General features: G+C 51.6%; 1 protein-coding gene across 2 annotated transcripts; it reads left to right on the top strand.

The window, feature by feature from the left end:
* The first annotated feature begins 240 nt into the window (after positions 1-240).
* On the top strand, positions 241-25,294 carry NAA40 (N-alpha-acetyltransferase 40, NatD catalytic subunit). 2 transcript variants are annotated; one of them, XM_074371843.1, is made up of 11 exons: positions 241-1,254; positions 4,329-4,559; positions 4,856-4,939; positions 5,050-5,164; positions 17,970-18,065; positions 19,031-19,083; positions 21,376-21,471; positions 21,544-21,702; positions 21,859-21,942; positions 22,355-22,432; positions 22,662-25,294. In XM_074371843.1, the coding sequence occupies exons 5-11, from the start codon at positions 18,027-18,029 to the stop codon at positions 22,801-22,803; spliced, it is 651 nt and encodes a 216-aa protein (XP_074227944.1). In that variant the 5' UTR covers positions 241-1,254; positions 4,329-4,559; positions 4,856-4,939; positions 5,050-5,164; positions 17,970-18,026; the 3' UTR covers positions 22,804-25,294. The 2 variants fall into 2 exon arrangements, with proteins under 2 accessions (XP_074227944.1, XP_010955349.2); XM_010957047.3 differs by lacking the exons at positions 241-1,254; positions 4,329-4,559; positions 4,856-4,939; positions 5,050-5,164 and adding an exon at positions 11,763-12,196.

Below are 25,294 nucleotides of genomic sequence, written 5' to 3'. Positions count from 1 at the left end.
TGGGCTCTTCTGTCCCCTCTGCCTCCTTCCTCCTCGAGGTGAGGTAGAGGGGACAGAGGTGGAACAGGGATGCTGGGAGAGTAAAGGAGGGTGACCTTGAGCAAGCCACTGGCCTCCCCTCTCGCCTCCCTCCTCCCAAAGGCGTGGGCAGCTCCAACCAATCCTGAACCCGCAGCCCTGCCAGACAGACTGGGACTATCCCGAGCTCTGGCCAGGCGAGGCTGGCCGCTGCGGTGTGGTGCCTGGGACCCTGGCCAGGCCCTCAGTGGCCACAGCCAAGGGGCTAAGCTTGGGGAGGGAGGCAGGCAGGCGAGCGGGCGGGCGGGCCCTGGGGTGGAGGAGGGAGGGTGGCAGGACCTAAGGAGAAACCTGGACGAGCAGCTGGGGAGTTGGGCTGGAGGTGGGATGGGGGTGGGGAGATGAAGCTGGAAAAATGGGGAATGTGGGCCACAGCTCCTTCTAGGGCTCCCCACCCCCTCAACCTCCCTCCCCCCAAACCCCCCAGGGTCCACTGTAGCCCAAGGTGCTGCCCTCCCCGTCTCTGGACCCAGTTAGTAATCCCCTGGAACAGCCCAGGGTTGTGAAGAGGCTGAGAGGTGACAATCCAGTGCTTGGCAAGGGCTCAGCACTGTGGCCGCGTGAGGAGGGGTTGCTGAAGGAGGCGAGGCCGGCACATCTGTGAGTGGCGTTGGGGGAGGGCAGAGCAGAGCCAGGCAGCAGGTCAGCAAGGAGACCCCAGGCTTCCTGACACCCACGCCGAGGAAATCTGACTCCCTGAGTAGAGCAGGAACTGGCGCAGAAGGGTCAGCGAGACCTTAGCTGAGAGACGCGAGAAGGTGAAGGGGGCTCCCTGGACCCATGAGGGGGCAGCTTCCAGACCTGGGAGCCCCTCCGTTTCTCCGGAAGCCGGGAAGGGAGCCTCCCCTCACCCTCACCTGGGCAGCAACCGGCGCCCTCTGGCGGTGACAGCGTGGACCTAGAGGGCTTCTCCCCAACCTGGCCACAAACATCCTCCCAGGGAGGCTGAGCCTGGCACCCTGAGGAGCCCATTCTCCCGGGGCAAGTGCGTGGGATCAAGAGCCCCGGGGGCCAACTGAGCGTTAGATCCAATTCCCAGAACTTCTCCTTGGCCCAGAGCTATCCAGAACCTCCCAGAACAAAGTCAGGTGGAGCAGAACCCCTTAAAGTGGCAGAGGTGAGGGGAACCGCAGGAAAACTGCAGGAGCAGTGCAGACCAAGGAGCTCAGACCTGAGGTGAGTCCTGGCTCTGCTTCTTGCTTGCTGTGTGGCCTGAGGTGAGTTACCTGGCCTCTCTGAGCCTCAGTCCCTCCATCTTTCAAAGGGAACAATGATTTTGACTTCATCTGATTGTTGGGAGGGTCTAACTTCATCTCAGATGCAATGTAATTGAAATCTGTATCTGAAGTTTCCTTCTGAAGCCAGGGCAGGCTCTGTGGACCAGCTGAAGGCCATTGCCACCTGGGGCTCCTGGGTCTGACCTCTGCAGAGAAAAGCTCTTCCTCTGTGACATTTGACCCTTGAAATCCTCCTTTCTGACTTGTCTACTGCTCTAGATTCCTGCCTTCAGTCTTATCTCTCCAATCCATCATGCAAACAAAGCTGGATACAGACTCTCAAATACTGCTTCAATCAGGTCCCACTCCTGCTCAACAACCTTCCATGGTTCCCTTTTGCCTTCCTGGCGAAGTTGGAACTTCCGCTCTCCCAACCCAGTACTCAAGGCTTTTCTAGCCAGTATCTGATCCAGCCAGAAAGGTCTACTCACCACTTGCTAAGCCCTACCTGTTGCCCCAGAATACTCTGTTCACCCTGCAGACCCTGGCCCGGCCCACCTATTTGCATGTCCCATGCCTGGCCAGTCCTTTGGGACTGCTGACTCCTGCAGGCCAGCCAGCTCTGCTCAACAGGGCCCATCCAGGGCTCCTGGCTTGGCTGCAAGCATCCTTCCCACTCCCTCAGCCCACCCTGCATGTGCTCCTCCTCCACCACCCTACCTCCTGCATGGCTCTTAGCACATGACCTTGCCTCCCACTTCCAGAGAGAAATGCAGCCTCTGAGAGGAACTCCTTCCAAGGCCATCTCCTACACCCAGAGATTCCGCTCCTTCCCTCTCCCTCACTTGTAGATGTCCCTTCCAACCTCCCATCTCCCAGAAACACACACACACACACACACACACACACACCCCTTCCTCTATCTCAGGTTTACCTTTAGCTACTCGTTTCAGCTAAAGCTACTGCTGCTCGCTCTCTCTCTTTAATTTTTCTTTTATTTTTAAAGCTGGGCTTCATACAAGTGTTCTTCACACCCCTCCATCCTTGTCCTCACTCCCACACACTCCCCCACCCACTGTAGTCTCACATCACCCTCTGCCACTCCATGGAGACTGCTTTTGCCAAGGTCACTGTCATCTCTAAAGCCAAAGGACCTCTGACTCAATCTCCCTCTGGGTGGTACTGGACAGAGAGGGCCACCCTTGCTCCTGGATGTGAGCTCCCAGTTGGCTCTCATCCTCTCGGCCTCCAACCCTGTTAATCCTTCAGTCCCAGGCCACATCCTTAGCAACCCTGAACTGCTGGAGCTGTGGACACTGCCATCTCCATCTCCCTGCCTCCGGACCCCCATTACCCAACCAACTGTCTTCTGGACCTCTGTGCTCAGTTTTCTCTCAGACACAGCAAGCTCAGCCTGTCCAAAATGGGTCTCCACCTCTCAACTACCCATTTACACTGTCTGCCCTCCTCCTGACTCACCTTCCCACCGGTACCCAAAGTAGAAACAGGAAATGCCCTGGGCTCCTCCTTCTGCTTCACTTCCAAGTCAACATTCTCACCCCATTAATAAAACAGTCTCCCTGCCTTCTCTCTTGCCCCCTTCTATTATTTTTTTTTAATTTGTTCTTGAAACCACATATTTTTTAATTGAAATATAGTCAGTTTACAATGTTGTGTCAATTCCTGTTGTATAGCATAATGTTTCAGTCATCCATATACATACATATAATTGTTTTCGTCTTCTTTTTCATTATAGGTTATTACAAGATATTGAATATAGTTCCTAATCTAGTCTTTATTCAACAGCTGGGGCGATCTTTCTCAAATCCAATCTAATCAAGTCAATCCTCTGCTTCTCATTATCCTTTGATAATCTCCTTCCAAATCTGGCCTTCAGACATCCATTCCCCCTTTGCCCTTCTCCTTCGGGGATCCTTGCGGTGTTGGGGAGTTGATCCCACCCTATGTCAGCCTTTCCCAAGGCCCTGGACATCGTGATTGGTTCATAAGTGGACTAGAGACCTAAGCTGGCCCAATCAGCATGTTATAAATATGGGATGAAGTCCAGGAAGTTGAGCCAGGAGTGTTTGCTGCCATCTTTGATCCCCAAGGAAAGCCAACACTGCGGATAACACCATGAAGAGATGGGGAAAAAACTAGCTTCTCAGTGACGTAACTGAGCTGTGGAGCCACCTCAGCTGAAGCCACTGAACCTCTGAACTTTTTAGTCATGTGAGCCAATGCATTCCTTTGATTGTTTGAGCCTGGTTGATTTCAGTTTTCTGTCACTTGCAACCACAGCCTCTGAACCACTACGTCTCTCAACATTACTCCATTTGTGAACTTACACTTAAGCCTCGCCCAACAACCTTTCGTTGTTGACTGGTTCTCATTTGCCTTGCAAAATGAAGCTCAATTTCACCCTGTCTAGGTTATCTGCCCCCTCTTCATCTCAGCATTGACCACACTCTAATGTAACCACCTGCTTGTTTACCTGTCTATCTCCTCCTTAAAGTGGTGAGTCTTGAGAGGGCATGGCACCCACCTTACTCACCTGTGTACCCACAGCTCCACAGCACCTGGCACACAGTAGGTGCTCAACAAATAGCTGCTGTGAGAATCCTCCTCAGATCTCCCAAACACCACCTCCTCAGGGGAGCCCTCCTGACTGCCCCAGTCCCTTTCACTCCACAGGTACCTACACTGCCTTGTCCCCAGAAAATCACTTCTGCCAAATCACCTCAGAGTTTTACCAATTTGTTAGGAGCTCCTCATAGCTAAGGACTTACTGTAATAGAAAGCGACAACTTCTATGAGTCCATATTATTTTCGCAGCTGTATTCGCCAGACCCTAGATTAGTACAGGTACATAGTAGATGCTCAACTATTGTTGAATAAATTAGTGGATGAATGACAAACAAATTGAACGCTCACAGGTAACAACCACAGTGTGCAAAATCCCTGACTATTTTATCTCCTTTTCCTCCGAAGTAGCCCTACAAGGCAGGCATTCTAATTATTTTCATTGTACAGGTGAGGAGCTGAGGCTTCAGAAGATGACCTGATGACCTGCCTCAGATCACACAGCTTGAAATTGGCAGAGCTGGGACAGATCTCCAACCAGCTGATGCCAGAGCCCTGTTTTTCATATCCCTGCATCCACATCCTTCCAATGAAGATGCATTTGACTGTCAGGAGAAACCGCCATTCAATGGTGCTTGGAGCAAAGCGGACATTTTATTATTTCTCCTAAGAAGTGTGGAGGTCAGTGTCATTACTTCTCATCTCTCAGCTCTGCCTCTTCCATGCATGAGAAGACTTCCCCTCATAGTCACCAGATGGTTGCAGCTGCTCCGAGCAGCCCATCCTTAGAGGACAATTTCCAGAGTGGAAGGGGAGGGACAGAGGGCAGGGACTTTCTCCTTGGCATGTCTCTTTTATCAGGGAGAAAAATTTTTCAGGAATTTCTGAACCCACCTGTGCCCCTTAAACCAATCCCCAGCAAAGGGGCATAGGATTCCTATGCTTGGATTAGACTCATCCTGTTTGTGTTCCAGCAGACCTGCCATGACATCCTGGGATCTCCACCCATCACCTGAGCAGTTGGGGCTCTGTTAGCAAGGAAAAAGGAAGCCTGGCAGTTGGTTAGTCACCCCTGCCCCCTGCTGCCCTCCCCATCCCCCTGACACAAAGCCGTGTCTACCTTAGATTTAGAAATACTTGTTGATTGAACTACAACATGTCTCTTCCCCAGCAGACATAGGTTCTGGCCCTGAAGTCATGGCCCCCAGGTGCCCACATTTCCTACGATGAAAACCAGCAAAGAGGGCTACAGTTCCTGATGGACAGCAGGCTCACGGGACCCAGTGGTGAGTCTACAGGGACAGATAACCTAGAACAGACAGACAAGTGGTTGGATTTTGAACTGTTTTCAGTTTAGATGTATGCAGTCCTTCATTCAACAAGCTTTTATGTCCATCTTCTCCTCTGACTCCTCCCTGTCCTCTGCAATCTTGTTTTTTGCCTGGGGGAGGAGGTAATTAGGTTTATTTAAATTTATTTATTTAATGGAGATAATGGGGATTGAATCCAGGACCCTCTCCTCTGCAATCTTTTTTTTTTTTTGGCGAGGCGATAGTTAGGTTTATTTTTATTTATTTATTTAACAGAGGTACTGGGGATTGAACCCAGGACCTCGTGCACGCTAAGCATGTGCTCTAGCTCTGAGCTACACCCCCCGCCCCTGCAGTCTTAACCAAACCCATACTGGGGGACAGACTGCCTGCAACTGCTGGTGAGGGCTCTGGGTCTGCTCCTTGCTTCACAGAAAGGGTAGGTGGAATTAGTGATGTCTGTTGTGGGCATGAAATGAGTGGCAGGGAGGCAGAGAGAAGAGGCCAGGAAACGAAGAATTATAGAAAGGCTGTGACCTTAAAGAGGTCCTCCCCAAAATTCGCATGTTGAAGGCCCAACCCCCAGTACCTCAGAATGTGACGGTATTTGAAGATGGGATCTTTACAGAGGTAATCAATTAATGTGAGGTCATTAGGGTGGGCCCTAGTCCAATGTGACTGGTGTCCTTCTAAGTGTGGGAAATTTGCACACACAGGCATAAACAGGGGACAGCATGTGATCATGAAGATGGCCATCTACAGACCAAGGAGAGAGGCCTGAAATAGCTCCTCACACAGCCCTTGGAAAGAATCAACCCTGCCAACATCTTGATTTTGGACTTCCAACCTCCAGAACAGTAAACTTCTATTGTTTAAGCCACCCAGTCTGGGTACTTTGTTACAGAGCCCTGGGCAGTGGCCTCTGGGCTTAGGGGTGTGTGCAGATTGGGCATGACTTACCTGGACAAAGACCTGAGGAGGCCTCCAAGTCAGGACATCTCACCCCCTCCCACCTTTGGGCCCCTCTCTGGCCTTGGCCTCCCTGGCTGTAGAGGAAGGATAAGCTAGATGACTGCCTGGCTCCCTCTCTGCCCTGGCAGTCCAGCAGCCTCTCACCTTCCTGAGGCCATTCAATCCAGCCACCAATTGTTGCCTGCTGTTGACTTCTAGTGTCAAGGGTGGGGCTTGTGGACCCTGAAATTGAGAGTAACAAGCATGACGTCTAACTGCCTTGTATGAGTTATGCCACAATAGTGCTGTGTAACAAATGACCCAAAGTTTCTTTGAGTCAGAATCTCAGGAATGACTTCACTGGGTGGTTCTGACTCAACGTTTCCCATGAGGTTGCTACCAAGATGTTGGCTGGGCTTCAGTTCCCTAGAGGCTTGTCTAGTGTGGGACATTCATTTTCTAAGGTGGCTCATGCACTTGGCTAGCCAGTGGGCCTGGCTGCTGGTGGGAAGCCTCAGTTCCTCCCATCCATGGTGCTGTTTGTGCATCCTGATAGCATGATGGCTGGCTTTCCCCAGAGGGAAAAATGCAAGAGACCAAGGCAGGAGCTTGATCTTAAGTTTTATAACCTAGTCTTGGGAATCACACACTGTCACTTTGGAAGTATTTTATTGTCATACATCAGCCCTACTCAGTGTTGGAGGGGACTATGTAAAAGCATGAATACCAGAAAATAAGTATCACTGGGGCCATTTGGGTGGCTGGCTACCGAAGGCTGGATGAGAGATTTGGTACTAGAAGGGATGCTGGGGGAAAAGGGTCATGAAGGAAGAGTCTTATAGATTGAACTTGGAAAAGATGGAGCCTTGGGAGTGCATTAGTTTCCCAGGGCCGCCATTAACAAAGTACCACAAACTGGATGACTTAAAATAACAGCAATTAATTTTGGTCAAGAGTCCAAAATCAAGGTGTTGGCTGGGTTAGTTCCTTGTAGAGGCACTGGGGCCGAATCTGTCCCATGCCTCTCACCTGGCTTCTGATCGCCCTCAGGAATCCTTGGTGTTCTTTGGCTTGCAGCTGCATTCCTTCAATCTCTTCTTCTGTCTTCACATGGCCATCTTCCTTCTGTATGTGCATCTCAAACCTCCCTCACTTTCTTGTTATAAGGACAACAGTCATTGGATTTAGAGCCAACCCTAAATCCAGGATGATCTCATCCTGAGATCCTTAACTTAATTACATCTGCAAAGACCCTATTTCCAAATAAGGTCACATCCACAGGTACCAGGGGTGAACTTGAACATGGACATATCTTTGTGTGTGTGTGGGTGGGTGGGGACACATTATTCAACCCACTACAGGTGGCATCCCCATGGAGGGGCTGGTTGAGGCCATGACCTAATATCTCCATCTGCTTTGGCTCAGGTGTCACCTCCTCTGCGGAGCCTGCTACCTCCCCTTTGTGTCCCACAGCAACCTGTCCCTGCCACCATCATGGCCACCGTTATTCCTCCATCGAAAATTTCTGTGTCTACGTCAGGCACTGAGCTGGGTCGCGGGGGTTCAGAAGTTCAGGTTGCCAAATATAGCGTACAAAAACACAGAACACCCAAGGAAATCTGAATTTCAGATGAAGAGTGAGTTTAAGTTTTCCCCATGTATTGTATCTGGCACTGCTGACAGCAGCGGAGGAGAGAAGCAGGGCCTCCAGCTGCAGGGAGCCTGCAGCCCTATGGAGATGGGGGGGTGAGTGACCGCAGTGCAGTGCAACAGGGGAGGACGAAGCATAGGGAGACCCCAGGGAGAGTGCTGGGGCCAGCTAAGGGAGCCAGAGGAGGCTTCCAACGTCTAAGCTGGGACCCCAGGGGCAAGAAGGAAAGAGGTTTCTGGCGAAAGGAACTGCAGGGCCAAAGGTGAGGTGTGGGGATGGGGCCCTGGCCAGGAGAACAGGGCCAAACACGCAGCCTCTAACCCTAAACGGAGCCTGCAGCCTCTGAGGGCTTTAACTGGCCGACCAGACGTGAATTTTAGAAAGAGATGCAGTGCACAGATGACGAAGAAAGAAGAGTGTTTCAAGGAAGAAGTGAATAACAGGCCAGATGTTGCAAGGAGGCCCAGAAGGATAAGGACTGAGGCGTGTCCCTGGGAGGTAGCAAGATGGCTGGAGGTGTTAGAAGAGGCTTCCACAGGGCGGTGGGAAGAGAAGCAGCTGCAGCAGGTGGAGGAGTGAGCAGCGGGAGAAGCAAGGAGGTAGAGACAGGGTTGGCCACTTTTTCCAAAAGTTTTTAGTTGGGGGTGGGGTGGGCAGAGAGCAGGCAGGAGCCAGAGGGTTGAGGAAGGCTGGGGAAGGGAGGGGTGACTGAAAGGAGGGATCCTGAGGGGAAGAGGCTCAGCTCCCCAGGTGGCAAGGAGGGGAGGATGGGGGCATTCAGATTCTTCTCTGATCTTTTTTTTTTTCCTTTTGGGAAATGGAGGGCTTCTCCTTAGCAGATCACAGGGTGCAAAGTCTGCCCATCAGTCCCCCGCTGTGCAGTTATGTGCCGGCCCGTTGGGCGGGGCTAACTTCCAAGGCTGTTCCCCAGCACGGAAGACTACAGCGAGTAGCTGCCCCCAGGCCTCCACTGAGCATGTGAGTGAAAAAATAGTTGGGAGCAGTTGAGGGCTGTGGAATGAGAGTGTTTAGGGGAGCAGCTGTACTAGGAGGACGGAGAGTACAGGAAGGAGGTGGGAGGGGTGCAGGTCCTGGAAAAGAGGTGGGAAACAGTGTTCCATCCTGAAGGATCAAAGAGGCAGAGGTAGGAGCTGGAGAGAGTGGCTGCTGAGGCAGCTTAGTCGCCAGGGCAGAGGTGTGTTAGGGAAAGGAGGACTGATGGCAGGGGAGCAGGTAGGGGTGGGGGGATGTCCTTTTACCCAGGGAGGGGATTCCTTTTCTGCCCCAGTCCATGCCAGGTGCCTTCCATCTCTCATCTCATTTAAGCTCATTGAATTCTCACAAACTCCCCTGGAAGATGATGCTGATGATGAAGATGACAGCTCTGGGGGGTCTCACTTTATAAATAAGGAAACTTGAGTCTCAAAGACTTGAGGCATCTTGCCAAAAGTCACAAAGGCCTTAAGTAGCAGAGAGGAAGTTTAAACGCTGACTGGTCTGACTCCAAAGCAGACTCTGTCCGCTACTCCATGAGACCAAGGAAGCACTGAGCAGGAGAGAGCCCAAAATCAGGGGCAGCCCCCCAGGGAGAAGGATGCTGCTAGGGTACAGGAATAGGGCACTGGGGCTTCTCAGGCCTCTAGGGGGCCTGGATGATGTCACCTGCCCAATGGACTACTGGGCTTACCTCCCAGGCCTTGTCTGGTGTCCAGCAAATTCCTGCTGCTGGGTGGGGACGGGGGTCAGGGAGCAGACTTAGGAATAGGGAGTGGCAGAAGAGACAGGGCACAGGGCATATGTTCCATGAAACAGCTGACCATGAAGTTCAATGTGGATGAGGAGTCAAGAGAAACCAAAACATGGTAGGGGACTGCACTGGGGTGAGGGTTGAGCCTCATTCCCACTTTGCCCCTTCTCTCTCTGTTAATCCTCTTGCCCCAGCCCTTCAGGCTCCCTTGGATCTGCAAATACTGTTCCCTCCCCTGGGAACCCCAAGCCTTCTCTTCAAGCGCAAGTTCAGAAGTCCTCTCTTTCTACCTTGGCCACCTTCCTCCCACGTTAGCTCCCTCTTCTGGTCCCCTGAGTGCTAGCAACCAGATTTTCTGACCAGGGAATGGGATACAGTCCAAAGACTCACTCATTCTAGTCTACCTACATTCCCTCCATGGTCTCATCCAGTCTCATCTAGCTTTACATACCATCCATACCTGAATATGCTGAAATTTGTAGCTCCAGCCTGGACCTCTCCTCTGTGTGCCAGACTCTGATTACTCCACATCTCCATGTGACTCTCTGAAAAGACATCTCAACCTGAGGTGGTGGAAATTGAAGTCCAAGTCTTCCCTTCCCCTACCCACCTTGCTCCTTCCAAACATCTCAGTTGAAGTCACTCATTTTTCCAGCAGCACAAGCTAAAAACCTTGAAGGTATCTTGACTCCCCTCTCTCTCATACCCCACATCACATCCAGTCCATTGGCAGGTCCTGTTGACTCTACCTTCCACACACATTCACGTCCTGAACACTTCTCCCACCTCCACTGCCATCCAGCGGGTGGGTGCCAGCACCATCATTCTGGCCTAGATTATAGCAGTGGCCTCTGCACTGCCCTTCCTTTGACCTTGCCCCTATGCTTCCTACTCAAGCCAGCAGCCAGTGGTCATATGAGCACATAAGCCAGCCTTACTACCCCTTCCAAACTCTCCAGTGGCATTCCAGCTCTCTCTAGTCTCCACCAAAGTCTTTCAAAACCTACAAGCCCTAAGTGATCCTCCCCTTACTGGTCTGGTTTCACCTCCCACTATTCTCCTGTTGGCCCACTCTGCTCCAGCCATATTGTACTACCTGTAGTTCCTCAAGCATTCTAATCATGCTCCTGAGGAGTTTTACAGTAGCTGTACCCCAGCCTGTGCCCCTAGCCTGGAATGCCTTTCCCCAAGTAGCTTCATGATTTGTTCCCTAATAGCCTTCAGGTCTGTCTTTTTTTTTTTTTTTTTAATAAATTTTAATTTTTTTTTTTTTAAATAGAGGTAATGGGGATTGAACCAGGGACCTCGTGCATGGACCTCGTGCATGCTAAGCATGTGCTCTACATATGTCTCCTCATTTTGCCTTCACTGAACATCTTAGTTAAAACTATAAACCTGACTTTCCCCATCCTCTTTCCACAAAACTTTTTTTCATCTAATGTGCTATGTATTTTATCTGTTCATATAGTTTATTATCTCTCTCTTCCTTCCAGAATACAAACTCTATCAGGACAGTACCTTTTCTGTTTATTATTGTTTACTCTGCTTCCTGCAACAGTGCCTAGCATATGGTAGGCACTCAACAAATGTTGCTTGAGTTGACTGGGGACCACCACTGTGCTGAGCGCTGAAGGTGGGACAATGAGCAAAACCTGACAAAGCCTATGAAGCTTGTCTTAGGCAGCGGTTTTCTAATTTTCATAAGTACTCTACCTGGGGAGCTCTTAGAAGCTGGCTCCACCCCCTGGAGATTCTGGGGATAGGCTCTAGGGGCGTGCACAGCACTCAGGCTCCCCAGGTGATTCTGTTGCAGGCCAAGTGGGGGTCACACTGGTCTGCTGGGGTAGACTGAAATTAATACTGTTCAAGACGGCTGATGCCTCATTTTCACAGCACCTTCCACTCTCCATTAAACAGTTGTTATATGCCGGTTTCCCCTTTAAACAGTAAGTTTTGGACTGCGACGGCATCTTGCTCGTTTCCGTGCCCCTTGGGCTCTGAACAGCGTAGGTTTAGGTGCCAGTCAATGTTTATTGAGAGAGCGAATGAATGGAGAGTGAATGACTGGTTAGAAAAGGAATTTCAGAGTTCACGATCGAGAAGGGAAATTTTCCAAAGCCATCTACCCCTGTGCCCGAGGGTTGTAGGAGGGGCTGGTGCTTCAGAAGTCGGGTCGCGTTTGGTCGCCTGGGAAGGTAGCACTCCACCTGCTGACCCGGGCGGGCGTGGGAGATGTGGAGTGGAGCGCAGGGGCAGCACTGCCGCCCACTCGACTGCCCAGCAGAGCGCTTTTCCTAGAGCTGCACGGCCGTTGCTATAGCTACAGACACAGCCAGGGGAGGAGGGGGCGGGCCCGGGCTACGTCATTCCCAGAGCGACGCTGCTCCGCGCCTCCCGCCTCCATCGGGTGTGAGACCCTCGGCCCGCCTCCCCAGCTCTCCACCTGCGCGCCTTCCCCCGCTGCCCCCTCCCCGAGTTCTGCGCCGGCGCGGTGCCCGCCAGGGCGCGCCGGGGGAGCTCGCGAGGCGCATGCGCGTTGCGGGGCCTGCTGCCGCTCCGGTGTCGCCGCCGTCGCCGCTGTTGCTGCCGTTGCCGCCTCCCTGCCGGCAAGTGTAGGAAGGAGGAGCTGAGGGCCGCCGCCGCCGTTGCCGCCATGGGGGTGAGTGAGGCAGGGAGGGGAGACACGAGGGCCGGGAGGGCTTCCCGCTCCCCTCGCCCCCTGTGCCCCCATTGTTCCTTGAACCCTCTCTCACGTGACCTCGACCCCCTCCAGCCTCACGTGACCTCCAGCCCCCACATGACCCGACTCCCCAAGTCTGAAGTGTCCCCACTCTCGGCCCAGCCTGGGAATCTCCTGGGGAAGGCCTCTTCCTCTGGCCCCACCCCCTCCGGTGCCCCCGGCCCTCGCGTCGCGCCCGCCCCTGCCTTCCTCCAGGACGTGTTATCTTCTTGGTCTCCCCCTGCCCCCGCGCGGTCCTTGGGGTCTTCTTCCCCACCCCCAGGAGTCACCCATCACCCGGCTGTCACCGGGTTCGCGGTTTCCCACATCCTGGGCCAACACTGGCTGGAAGGGAACCGAGGCCCAGAGGAAAGAAGGCACCCAGCCAAGGTCACACGGGCAGTGACTGGGGACCAGACCCCGACTCAGGGCTCCTGAATCCCTGCCGCTGTGCTTCCCGCTACTCGACTTCTCAGCGAATCTAGTTTCCCGAATCTCTTTCGAAACCTCTCCACCAGGTTCCTCCTGCTCCAAAAACACTCTCTTCCTTTTCGGCAGAGGCCACCTTCAAGGCCTACCAGATGCACTGAAATGGGTCTTATTATTACTTAGGCTGTTAGTAGCCTTCGTTCTGCAGGTGGCTTTTTATGGGGGAGGTGTGCGGAGGATGAGCAGGGACGTGATGGAGGGTCCCTGGTGATGGCCCAGCTGCGGATGGATAATGACACCTGTTATGCACAAGGCAGCCTGGAGGTGCATCTTCTGCCCTTCCCTGGCCTGTGCTGATAGAGGGTTGGGCAGAAGTTATTGGCATGTCCTGTGTGGTCACCTGAGTTCCAATTAGAATAGCATCAGCCACTCTCCTAAAAATATAACCGGCCCTCCCAGTACCAGGTATCCTGCTTTTTACATGAACTTTCCATCAGTGTTAGGGAGCCCTGACTTTAGAGCCAGAGATACCTCAGTTTCAGCCCCATCTTCTCTGGCTAGCGGCATGATATTGTGCTAGTGACACAGCCTTTGTGGACTTGAACATCTTCACCTGTGTAATGAGGATGATGATACCTCCCTCTTAGGACAGATGTGAGGATAAAATGATATATTGGATGTAGATAGCCACATAGGTGCCTCTTAAAGAGTAGCTGTTATTTTTGCCTGTATTCTCAGCCTTCAGTTGTCTAAAATAGATTTGTGCTATTTTTAACCCATTGGGTTTGTCCCTACTGTTATTAACCTAGATTTTTTTCCCCTCTCCACTCAAATAGTTATTGACTGAATAAATCAACTTGTTAGACAAAAATAGTTGTCTAATCCATGTCAGAACATCATCATGTTTCAACAAGGACTTTTGGATACTGTGTACTTCCTGTGTAGAAAATCAAGTCTTGAGACCTTAGGCATATTTAACCTAGATTCTAGTGAAAGGCCCCAGGCCCCAGCTCTTGCTCAAACTAAGTAAAACCTTGTGTCCCTGGTATTACTTGGTAAATGTCTATCCAGCACCAGCCACTCCAGACTGAACAGAAAACAAGAAGCATAATATGCCATTCTGGTTTAGTACTTCCTCATTGGCTGAGTTGAAATAGCAGGCCTCTGAGATCCTGCGATCCTCACTGCTTCCTTTAGGGCCCTGATCTTATTACTCATAGTTTGCAGGTGTGTTTCTCAGAACAGCGGCTACCTTCTCTCTTCTGGCCTAATGCTCACTGCAAAAGAGACTTGAATTTTCCTCCCTGAAACAGCTGGAACCCTCTCGTTATCCTCATTCCTCGTGGGTGGGGGCTATGGACTCTCCACCACAGTGTCAGAAGGTCATGGTTCCTAGTGATCACCCTCCAGCAGAGGGCCCTGCTCCATTTGACGGCCTGACCACAGGCTAAGAGAGAATGGCCGCAGGTGTAGCACCATTCTCTTCAAAGTCCTTTCACGCTTGCTGCCACATGTAAGTTGTCTTTTAGAAATTAGAATTTAGAGCTCTGTCTCCCTTTGCCAGAAACAGAGGGGTTTTTGTTTTTATTTTTGTTTTCTTTTTTTTCCTGGATTCTGGATTCTTTGTGGGATGGAGGCATTGATACTGAAAACCTAAGGGATGCCAAATCCTTTTTCTGAAAGGTGCCCCATGCCCCCGTCTGGGTGTTTTTTTGTTTTTTAATTTCTCTGTGTGACCCCTAGCAGTCCTGGGGCTGCTATTATGACTAGCAGTCATAGAGATGCTACTTTGATAGGGGAAGAGTTTTCATAGCTGCATGTGAAAACGTTTCATCACACTTTGTAACAAGTGCCACATAGATTTAGTTGAGGTAGTGGAAGGACCTGGATTTGAATCTTGGAGGATTCGTTCAGCAGGTATGAACTGAGTACCTAGCATTTGCTGAGCGCTGGGTCCACATCAGCAAATAAAGCAGATGTGACCTCTCCTCTACCTCATGGGGTGTGCAGTTTAGGGGGAATGGAGGAAGAGGGCTGTAGAAAGACCTCTGAGAATTCTGTTCCCTGGCTCTGTGGCCCTGAAAAGTGTCTAACCTCGCTGTGCCTGTTTCCTCATCAAAGAAGTAGGCACACATACCTTGATGAGTTATTGCAAAAATTAAGATAAATCATCTTTATTAAAGCACCAGCAGAGTGTTCTACACTAGTAGGTCCTTGTAAACAAAAGCCCTTACAATAAAGAATTTTTGTGTCTAGTACATTGTATCACTTTGTCCTCACAGCAGTCCTGCAAGGTATAGGCATTGTGAGCCCATGGATGAGGAGATTGAGGTTCGGAGAAACTGAGTAACTTGCTGGAAAGAGAGTAAGTAACTTGCCCAGAGTCACACAGCTATTAAGTGGAAGAGCTGAGAATGAAATCTGGGTCTCTCAACTCAAAATCCCACACTCTTTTTATTATATAAAGCTCCCTTGGGAAAGACCCTTAACCACAATGAGCTTTACTGTTCACTGTACTTATTTCCCATTTTAATTAGGAGAATTTTCCTGCGTCCCTGCAGGGTAGTCTTACCTCCATAAGGCAGGGCAGAGCTAATTGGAACAGTAGGAGACCACTTTTCCTAGGGTGTGCTAGGTTTGCTGGAGGGCCCCGCCTGTCTGGCCCAGCCTGCTGCAGCCTGCCTCATGCCCTGCATGCAGGCAGCAAGATGCATACGGGGCTCTTTCATTATCCGAAGTCTCAGGCCACGGCAGCCCCAAGCCTCACTGAGAGTTGCCTGCTCACCTGTTCCCCTGCAGAAATGAGCCCATAAACTTCCTGGGAGCTGGGCTTGGCCCTCCTGCTGCTGTTCTTAGGAATTACTTACCTCTTGTGCTTAGAAATGAGACGCTATGAAGGGGACCTACATTTCTGGTGCTTTCTGGGTCCCCGGAGTCACACTTTCCTTCCAGCACCCTCCATCCTTCAGCTCTGTGTCATGCAAAGAGAGCTAATGTGCAGGGTGGAGGCAGAGAGCCTGCCTTTATCATGAGGGCATGCTGACTTCTGACCTGTCCTTGGCAGCTGTTCCTTGAGGCCAGCAGTGGCGTCCCCATTTTCCTGGTCATAGAGTTGTTCTCACAAGTCACGGAGGGGGTGGCAGGAGGAGCAGTGGCCTGGCCTGTTTGACGCCAAAGCTCATGTTCTTTCTGCCCCATCACACAGCCCTGGTGACCCTCTGCCTCAGGTTTCCCTGTTCCTTACTTTGCCTCAGTATGGAGGTAGGTCTGGGGTGGCGCCGTGTTGGCATGTCATGTCAGCTGTTACCAAGCCGGCAGGGTAATGAGAAATGAGTGGCCAAGTAGCTGCCTTGAGGGCTCCTGAGGTCTCATCGTGACCTTATCTTGGCAGAGCTAGGAAGGTTTTTGATGCTAGGGTAGGCTCTCCCGGTGGGAGGCAGCACGGTGAGAACAAATGCTGGCTCTGCAGCCCGGCCCCTGGGGTGAGCCCCCCTCTGCCGTCTCCCCTCGGGGCCTCTGAATGAGTCATGCCATCCCTTTGAGCCTCAGTTTCTTCACGTGTAAATGAGGTGATGGTTTCTGCCCTGAGAATTGAACCAGACAATGTTTATGAAAGTGTTTTGTAAGATCAGTGTATCTCTCAATGTTGTCTTGAAATCCAAATTCCCAGAGAAAATATGGATGCTCTGAAACCTCTGTGTGGTAGAGAGGGGCTTGTTCTGTCCCCAGATCCCAGCAGTACGAAGGCAGTCTGTTCCCTTCTGTTTGTTCCTTCCTCCAGGGAGGTAAGAAATGGGCTCTAGCCTGGCTTCCCGCACAGTGCTCCGCCTGCAGGTAGTAAACAGCTGGTGTTGGTCAAGTTTATACCAGGAAGAGAAATTCCTGTGCGTTCCTGGTATTGGAACTCTTGCCTCCTGGTTGCTTGAAGTAGGAGTTAAGCAGTGTTGTTCCTTGGGGAACCAAGGGTAGAATTTATCCAGCCGCTGGTTTTTCAACTCACGCTTTCCTGGGCCAGTCAGCATCAGAGCTAAGGTGGGATTGGAGGAAGTGAAACCTGTCTCTGATGAGGTCAGGGAAGTGAGGGGTGGGGTCAGAAGAGGCAGTGCGATTGGGAAAAAGCAGAAGCATCTTCCCAGTGCCTCTGGGGTGCCTTCTGGACTTGGGCTGGGTGGGCAAGCACCTCTGGATACGTATACTGTTAAGCTCCTCCTTGGGAGTGAGAATGAGGACCATCATTTATTGAGCACAGGCCATAGTAACCCTCATGGGCTTACTCCTTCAGCGGACCTGCTCATGAGGTGAGAGGAGGCTCAGAGAATGGCTGTGTCTCGTCCTAAGACCTGCAGGGAGTAAAGGGCAGAAATAGGCTCTGGACAAGGTCTGTCAGACCGCAGACCTTGGTCTCTTTTCCCTGTGTTACCAGTTTTTATAAGAGGGTAAGAGTCCATTTAGACTTGAGAAAACCTGACATGAGTCTCCAAACAGGATCTGCTCTGAGTGCAGTTATGGGCAGTTTGTAGTTTGCTTCTCTGTGTAACGACAGCCTCCCTTTGCTCCTCCCCTGCTGCCTGTGTGCCCTGCAAGTTGGCTTTGCTGACCACGTGTCCGTATGGCCTCTGTCCCCAGATGAACCACTTGGGGCCCTTCACTCTCCCCTTGTTGCCACTAAGTGCTCGCTGTGCCTGCCACTCATTGGCCTTGGCTGAGCAGCCATTCCTGGGAACAACCCTGTCTCCTTCAGCCAGAGTGCCCTGGCCCTCGCTTAAAAAGGGGACCCAGCTCCCAAAGGGGCCACCCCCAGACCAGATCTTTGTCTCCTGAAGTCAGAAGATGCTTAAAAGGCTTTGAATAAATGTACACTTAGAACAGCCGTCAGCACCTACCTCAGATGTCATTGCCTCTCTGAAACCTGCCCTGAATGTGTCCAAAATTAGTTGTTCCCTCCTTAGGAGGGAATCAGTGAGTGAATATTTATCAGGCAGCTGCTGGGGGCCAGGCTCTGCTGCAAGTGTTACCTACTCTCTCTGGGCCCTCACAAGTGATCCAGTGGTCCCAAGGGTCAGTCCTTTTCCAGATAGGGAAGCTAAGAAGCCTGGTGACACTCTCATGACTTGCAAGTGCTTTGGTCTTTCCTACTCAGCCAAGGATGCGGCAGCCAGGATCTGTGTCCTGCTGCTGAGATCAGGCCTGTGCATCAGGGGCTGACCCTTTGGTTCTCCAAAGGGAAAGTCAAGTTTTTGGTTGGCCACAGCCTTCCAGCCACGTTTGCTTTTCCCTGTTACAGAGGAAATCGAGCAAAGCAAAGGAGAAGAAACAGAAGCGGTTGGAGGAGCGAGCTGCCATGGATGCCGTCTGTGCCAAAGTGGATGCCGCCAACAGGGTGACTCTCCCCTCCTTCCCAGTCCCTTCCTCCTGGAACTTCAGCTTGGTTTTTAATTTGACTTCTTTTGGTGCCACCCTGTGGCAGAATTGTGTTACTGCCCACCCACGCCTCTGCTGCCTCCTTGCTGCTGAGGAAAAGCAGCCTGGCTGGAAGGCTGGGAGAGTTTCCAGAAGGGCCAGGTGTGCAGAGAAGTGTGGATTCAAGTGGAAGTGGCTGCTTTTCTCTGTGGGGCTCCTTCCTTACCAGGAGAAGAGGGTCTAGAGAAATTTTTGTTAGGGTTTTGCATTTTGGGGAGGAATCCTCACTGGTAAAATGTGGTATCGTTTTCTCATTCTTTCCTTCAAACATTTATTGCACGCCTATGAGGTACCACAGGCTGTGCTAGGGACCAGGGGACGCAGCGGCCTGGTTTCCAGAGACCACAGTCGGGGAAAAGTAACTGTGATTCTGAGCACGTGATGGGTCTGACTGGGAGCAGCTCTGTTTTCAGTGGAACCTGAAAGATTCTGGACACCCTTCCTGCCCCGTTCCGTATCCTGGTTTTTGTTATTCATTAGTCACACTTAATAGGATTTGGCACAGGGACATGATTTTCCATTTTGGGTTTTGACTGGGTGGGGTTAGTTGGGGGCCTCTGAGAAGTACTCATGGATCAAGGTGGGGCCTTCTCTTCTCATCAGGGTCAGGTGAGCGGGTTTTATGCCCGGAGGCCAGTGTTAGTATTGGGCAGTGAAGTTTCTCTTCACCTTGTCAAATGAAGCTAACTTCACACACCTGGGCCTTCTTGCCAGAGTCTCCCTCCTACATGTAATTTCAGAGCTGAGGCAGGTGGAGGGTTCGTATAAGGGCTGCTCCTGGGCCTGGGAGCTCACACATGGGTCAGCACAGCGGGACTCCAGGGTGGAGCCTGTGACTCTGCCAGGTGAGAGTTTGTACTACTCCTTGTTTCTTTCCCTCTGCAGCTCGGAGACCCTTTAGAGGCTTTCCCAGTGTTCAAGAAATATGATCGGAATGGGTGAGTGTTCTGCATCTCCCCGGGTATCCTCAGGAATTCACCTTTCAGAGGAGGCTTCCTCAGACCCACATTTTCTCATTCTTCTTTGTTAATGAAAAAGCAGACAGGATGGCCAGTGCCCTGTTGATATAAAATCCCCCAGTTGAGGTGATAAAGGAATCTGCGAATGAGCAAAGATTGCCTAATCTCAGACTGATGTCTCCTTGAGACTTGTTATTTTCTCTGGGTGAAGAGGCAGAGAGTTGAAACAAGCTTCAAAAATCATCTGGGCTGACTCTCTCATTTTGTACTGGGGAAACTGAGGCTCGGAGAAGCAGACTGAGATGTCTGAGCTTGTGGAGTTTCTCCCTGACGGCTGAGGGGGCTTTCGATTCCCAGTCCAGTGTTCTTTCCCTGAATATATAGTACAACTTTTAAAAGCTGCTGACTGGCTTTGTGACCCTGGACAAATCACTTAATCTCTCTGTGCCTCAATTTTTGAATCAGAAATGGGTCTAATAATAGTACCTTCCTCATGGAGTCATCAGGAGGATTAGATGTCAAATGTTAGTGCCTGGAGCACACTAAAAGCTAGCTCAGTGTTAGCTGTTATTACTAATCCAGTTCACTGTAGGATCTGTTTTTTCTCTCAGCCAGCAGCACCTCAGGTAAGACAGATTATGCTACCTGTTTCATAAACCAAGAGAACAGAAAGGGGGGAGGGGATGCTGTTGGCTGAGGGAAAAAAACAGGCTGTGATTTTATAGAATCATAGCTGTGGGTTTGAATCATAACTGTACCTCTTACTAACTGTGTTTGGATAAGTCAACATCCTCTTCAAGCCTCATTTTTTATCTTAAATAGAATGATGATGCCAGACTTGCAGGGTTGTTTTAAGAAGGACAGAGAATATATCCAGCTGTGTTAAGTAGCAGCTGATGTGAAAGTATTTCAATGAATGAGTAAGACAAATACAGATACATGAATTATTTATTTGAATATGTGAATTAGAGGGAACGGCTATAGTAGGTAATACTGTATTTGCCTTTCATAGCTGTGTCTGAATTCCATAGTATCACAGTAATTTATTCTTCCTGTCTGTGGTCAGATTATTGCAGTTCCTCTAGAAGTTCTGTCATTCAACTGGGAAGTCCTTTGACATAGTTTCGAGATTCCTTACTGTGATGTCTCTCAGTGTTCCTTATCGCACACTCCCTCTGACCTCCAGAAATACAGAATTGCTCTGACGCAGGCATTGCTGGCTGACTCTGGGCTCATTTGGTGCCTGGAATTGTGTGTGATTTGTGTAGTTGTGATCCTACTTTTGTGTACCTAAATAACTCAGGTTAGTAGAAAATTTATGCTGAAAACCGGCCCCTGAAAAATTTAGAACTAAGACAGATGCAGTGCTGTGTTTGGGCCTTTCTGACCACTACACAGTCAGTACTTAAAAAGAAAGGAAGGCTCTTCAGAGCCAGGAAGTTCCAAATTTACAAGGCTGCACACATGTGTGACTCAATGTAGCGTGCCACTCAGCCAAGGTGACGGTGGATTCCAGTGGTGATGTCCTCTGAGGAGTCATATCAGTCCTTTCAGAATGTGACACCACCTGGAGAATATAATTTCACTGTTTGGCCAAGGAGTTTACATGTGATTTACTTAATTCATTTAGGAATAAAGAGCAGATTGATACCTTAACACCTGCAGCATTCGTTAGTGTAGGAAAGCAGAGCATGGGATTGGACCCCGATCCACTCTGTTTGATCAGCTGAGAGCACCCACTCTGTCCCCAGGGGGAGCAGGAGGCAGGACTCCTCAGGGGGTGTGGGCCCTAGTCTTCTTGAAGGGCCTGAGGTTATCCAGCCACTTTCACAGGCGAGATTGGTAGATCATAAGGAAGAGGTCCCACAGGGGGCCCGGTGAGGACTTGGTTCTGAAATGAAAGCAATAGGAAAATGCCTAAGGGCAGGAACTAAGGGAACAGAGAAGACACGAGTGTTTAGAACAAAGTACAGAAGAGAGGGTGGAGAGGGCAGAGAGGGACAGAAGTCGACAAAGTGCCGAGTCTGATAAAGGCTCTGCTTGGGAGGCAAGAAATGAGACTTGTGGTCAGGGTGGTGGGTGGGTGATGACAGTTGTTAATCTTGGCCCGAAAGGCTTAGCTCCTTCACAGGCACCTTCTGTAGTCATGTCTGGGCTCGGCTTCTCTCTGTAGATTAATTGTGACCAGGCGTGCCTCGTTGTCAGGGTGTCAGGCAACGGGCGGTGCTGGGCCTGTCTCTGGCTTCAAATGCCTCCTTTTCCTCTTCTCAGCTTAAACGTCTCCATTGAGTGTAAGCGGGTATCCAGCCTGGAGCCAGCCACCGTGGACTGGGCCTTCGACCTGACCAAGACCAACATGCAGACCATGTAAGCACACCATCTGTAGGGGAGCCTGGCTTTCTCCCCAGAGTCCCTGTCCTGACGGCCCCCATCTTCCAGGTATGAGCAGAGTGAGTGGGGCTGGAAGGACCGAGAGAAACGGGAGGAGATGACGGATGACCGTGCCTGGTATCTCATCGCTTGGGAAAACAGTTCGGTCCCTGTTGCCTTTTCTCACTTCCGGTTCGACGTGGAGTGCGGGGATGAAGTCCTGTACTGGTAGGAGCCCCAGCCTGGGGTGGGCGCTGGGGCGGAGGCCCTCCAGCTGGTGCAGAGTCTGGTGCACCTGTCTGGGTCAGTGGGTTGCCCGGGGCCATGGGCACCTCGATGGGCCTCACAGCCTCTTCATGCTCACCCCCGACTTCCTTTATCCAGCTACGAAGTACAGTTGGAGAGCAAGGTGCGGCGGAAAGGCCTGGGGAAGTTCCTCATCCAGATCCTGCAGCTTATGGCCAACAGGTAAGGGCCACCCACTGTCACTCAGTTGGAAGGAGCTGCCTCTGAGGCATCTCCCGTGGGGAATAAGGCTAATAGGAATGTTCTAGAAGAAAGGCATCTAGAACCCTGTCAGTAAGTCTTCCTGCCCTGCTGTGAATCTGGATTTCGCACATGTGGCTCAGTGCGGCAGGCACCTCTGAGTGCCTGTTCCGGGCCTGAGTGATGGAGAGGACGTGGAGAGGCCGCCAGTCGGGTGGGGCCTGACCAGCCCCATCATGGTGGGAGGTACCGAGCGCCCAAGACATGGGCTAGAGTCAGGGCTCAGGAATGCACCTCAGGAGCAAATGGGAGACAGCAGGCAGAGACATGAGAGAGGACGTATGATCTAGCACCTGTTTCTCTTTCTGTAAGGTTCTCTGTGCTTTATTCTCAGCACCCAGATGAAGAAAGTTATGTTAACTGTATTTAAGCACAATCATGGCGCCTACCAGTTCTTCCGAGAAGCGCTACAGTAAGGAGCCGGGCCCCGGTGTGGGACAGTCTGGGCCATAGGAGCTGCCTGCCCCCGTGTCTTTTCCCCGTCCTGACCCCTGAGCTCCCGGTCCAGAGGTCCATGGGGCTGGGGGTAGGAGAAATGGTGTGGGAGTGCCTGGTCCCCTGCCCTTCTCCTGAGCCCTCACTCCTGGGGAGGAAGGCGTTCAGCTGCCTGTAGCCAACCCTTTCCTCCTGCCTGCCTGCAGATTTGAAATCGACGACTCTTCCCCGAGCATGTCCGGCTGCTGTGGGGAGGACTGCTCCTATGAGATCTTGAGCCGGAGGACCAAGTTTGGGGACAGCCAGCACTCCCACACGGGCGGGCACTGTGGTGGCTGCTGTCACTGAACACCCAAGCTAGAACGCTCTCTCCAAGGCCTATTCTCTCCCTGGTCTCACGCCGCTTGCCAGGTGCCCTCAGAGCTGTGGCCTCCTCAGCCCTGCACGTGCCAGGCTGTACCCTGAGAACACAGAACCCTGGAAGGAGTGGTCCACGCTGCCCCCTGCTGTCTCCTAGGAGAGCAGAGTGCCAGGAGGGAGCTGAGAGGAGAGGATGCTGCAGGAAGAGCTGGCGGAGGCCTGGGCACGAGGTGCATCCTCCCACAGTGGCTGCCTTCTCACTCGGCTCTTGCGCCCTCGAGTGTAGGGTTCCCCAACTTCCCTACGCTGGATAACTGACAACCACCCCACACACAATTGGACAAATGGAGTGTTTATACCCACCTCTATGAAAGTCCTGGAGCCCTCGGTCAGGGTCTGGCTGGTTCCCAAAGAGAAATGGACTCGGTGTAAGATCTGGGCACAGAGAGGCTTCTCAGAGACTTGTCTTTTGTGGATGGAGTGCTCTGATGGAGACCTTGGGAAGGTCTTTGGTGCCACAACACAGGGAAGCAAGGGGGCTCTTTCTGGCTGTGCCTTTGTGGATCCCCAGTTAGCATGGAGTTGTCCAGGGGACCAGCTGACTCTAGGGCGAGGGCTGCCCCTCTCTCTCCATTGCTGTCAGTGAGGGGCCGAGAGGACCAGGAACAGGTGTCGAATGGGGCCTGCCGTGGAGACTCTTGCTTCTCTGGGCTTCTGGACTTGGCTGCATCCTGAGCTTAACCTCTTGATCTCATGACAGTGACTCGAGTTTTTCACTCATAGGAAAAAGCCAGAGGCCCTGCCTGCTCTCCTCCATCCCTTCTTACTGCTCTTCTCCCCCTGCGTCTCACCCCACGCCAGATACCCCTGTTCTTACTCTCGAGGGGTAACATCAGGGAGCCTCTTGTCTTCCCCTAGAAAGGACCCCCATTCCTGGCATATTTGATGCCATTCCCTCTCAAATCTTGGTGCTGATAGCTCTTTGAAGGTGGTGGAACCCTCCCCATCGCCTCCCCCTGCCTTTGGAGAGCCCCCAGCCAGCAGCAGGCACCTCTGCCTGCACTCCCCAGCCTCGCCCCTCACTGCCTCAGTGAGGCACTAGTGCCACTGCCCTGGCCGGCCGTGCAGCTGCAGCAGGAGCACCTCTCAGTGGCTGCGTCACCTGCAGCAGCGGCCGGGAGTGGTGAGAAGGCCTTCCTCTCCTCTCATGGGATAGAGAGGGTGCGGGGTCAGAGCTCAGACTTGCCCCATCTCTAGACCTTGTTCCCCTTCCGGGAAAGAAAATGACCAAATCCTTGTCCAGGAAAAAGCACCTAACACCTCCCCTTGGACAACCTTGTGCTCTGCTTTAGGGAGTGTCTCAAAGGTCCTGCTTTTGTGAGGTTGCTCCTGAGGAAGTTTGTCAGTCCTTTGGACCTCAGAGTCTGCTCCTGCCCCACCCTCTGCCCTGACTCAGGCCATCTGTGCTGGCGGATGTCCCTGGAGCTGTTCTTGCTTCTCCCCTAGATTCCTGTCCGGACTGGGCCTGTGCACACGGCCTCCTTCCCCAGCCCAGCCCTGTGCTGTGGGCCTCATGTTGCTCTTGACCTGCCAGCAATGGACATGGCACGCCCTTGGAGAGGGCCTTGCAGCTTTACACTGGAATAAGCCCACCTCTGCCCCTGCCCTGCCAGCTCCCGGGGATTTTACCGAAGGGGAAGAGTTAATTGCTGGAAGGGCATTGGAGGGCTCCTTCCAAGAATCATGGAACAACAGAAGCATATTTAGGGAGAGTTTTTCCTCTGATCCTTGCTGTCTCTCAAAGGGCACAGAATGATAAATATTTATTGTCTTAGATCATGGATTTCTGATACCTCCCACTCAAGGGGACCAGAAGGGGCCCCAGTGTGAATCCCACACAAGGTGAGTTGTGTGTGTTGTCTTTCCATTGAACACCTGGCACTGAGCCTGTTGGTTGACGGTGCTTGTTGCCAGGTCCTGCTCATCCAGCTGCCTCCCCCACTTCCCAAGGGCTGCTGGGGATCAGGGCTGGGCAGGGAGGCGCTGCCTGAGACCCGCAGGTCACCTTGTTTTTGATGTTGAGCCCAGATGTTGAGCCCATTCAGTTCTCGACCATCAGTCTTTCTCCATCTCTTCCCAAAGGTCTTGGTTTTGAGAAACCTAGCAGGCCTCTTGTACCACGCTTTTTTTGTTTATTGTTTGGGGCATGTTAAAATGTTAATTTTGGAATTTTTTTTCAGTTGTATCCACCCTATTTCAGGTTATTTTTGTTGATGTCAGATGTGTATATGACACATGTATGGTTCTTTTTAACCTTGGTTTTGTTTTGTTTTTTTAGAGGATGCGTTGAAGATAAACTCCTTGATATATATATATTTTTTTTCTTTAGCAATCTGTTATCACTGGAATCAAAGGGAAAAAGTGATCTCTTTTCGCATTGGTTGTATTTGTATGTCACAAATAAAAGACACTTTGCTCA

This window comes from Camelus bactrianus, chromosome 10 (assembly GCF_048773025.1).
Source record: "Camelus bactrianus isolate YW-2024 breed Bactrian camel chromosome 10, ASM4877302v1, whole genome shotgun sequence".
Classification (NCBI taxonomy): Eukaryota; Metazoa; Chordata; class Mammalia; order Artiodactyla; family Camelidae; genus Camelus; species Camelus bactrianus.
The sequence above is the reverse complement of the archived record's forward strand: the minus strand, read 5'-3'. Positions and strand labels throughout refer to the sequence as shown.

Excerpts from the sequence above, each read along its gene's own strand:
- NAA40 (XM_010957047.3), top strand. Across the intron at positions 18,066-19,030 it reads AAGTGGATGCCGCCAACAGG|CTCGGAGACCCTTTAGAGGC; the intron begins GTGACTCTCCCC and ends TTCCCTCTGCAG. Across the intron at positions 21,472-21,543 it reads AAGACCAACATGCAGACCAT|GTATGAGCAGAGTGAGTGGG; the intron begins GTAAGCACACCA and ends CCCATCTTCCAG.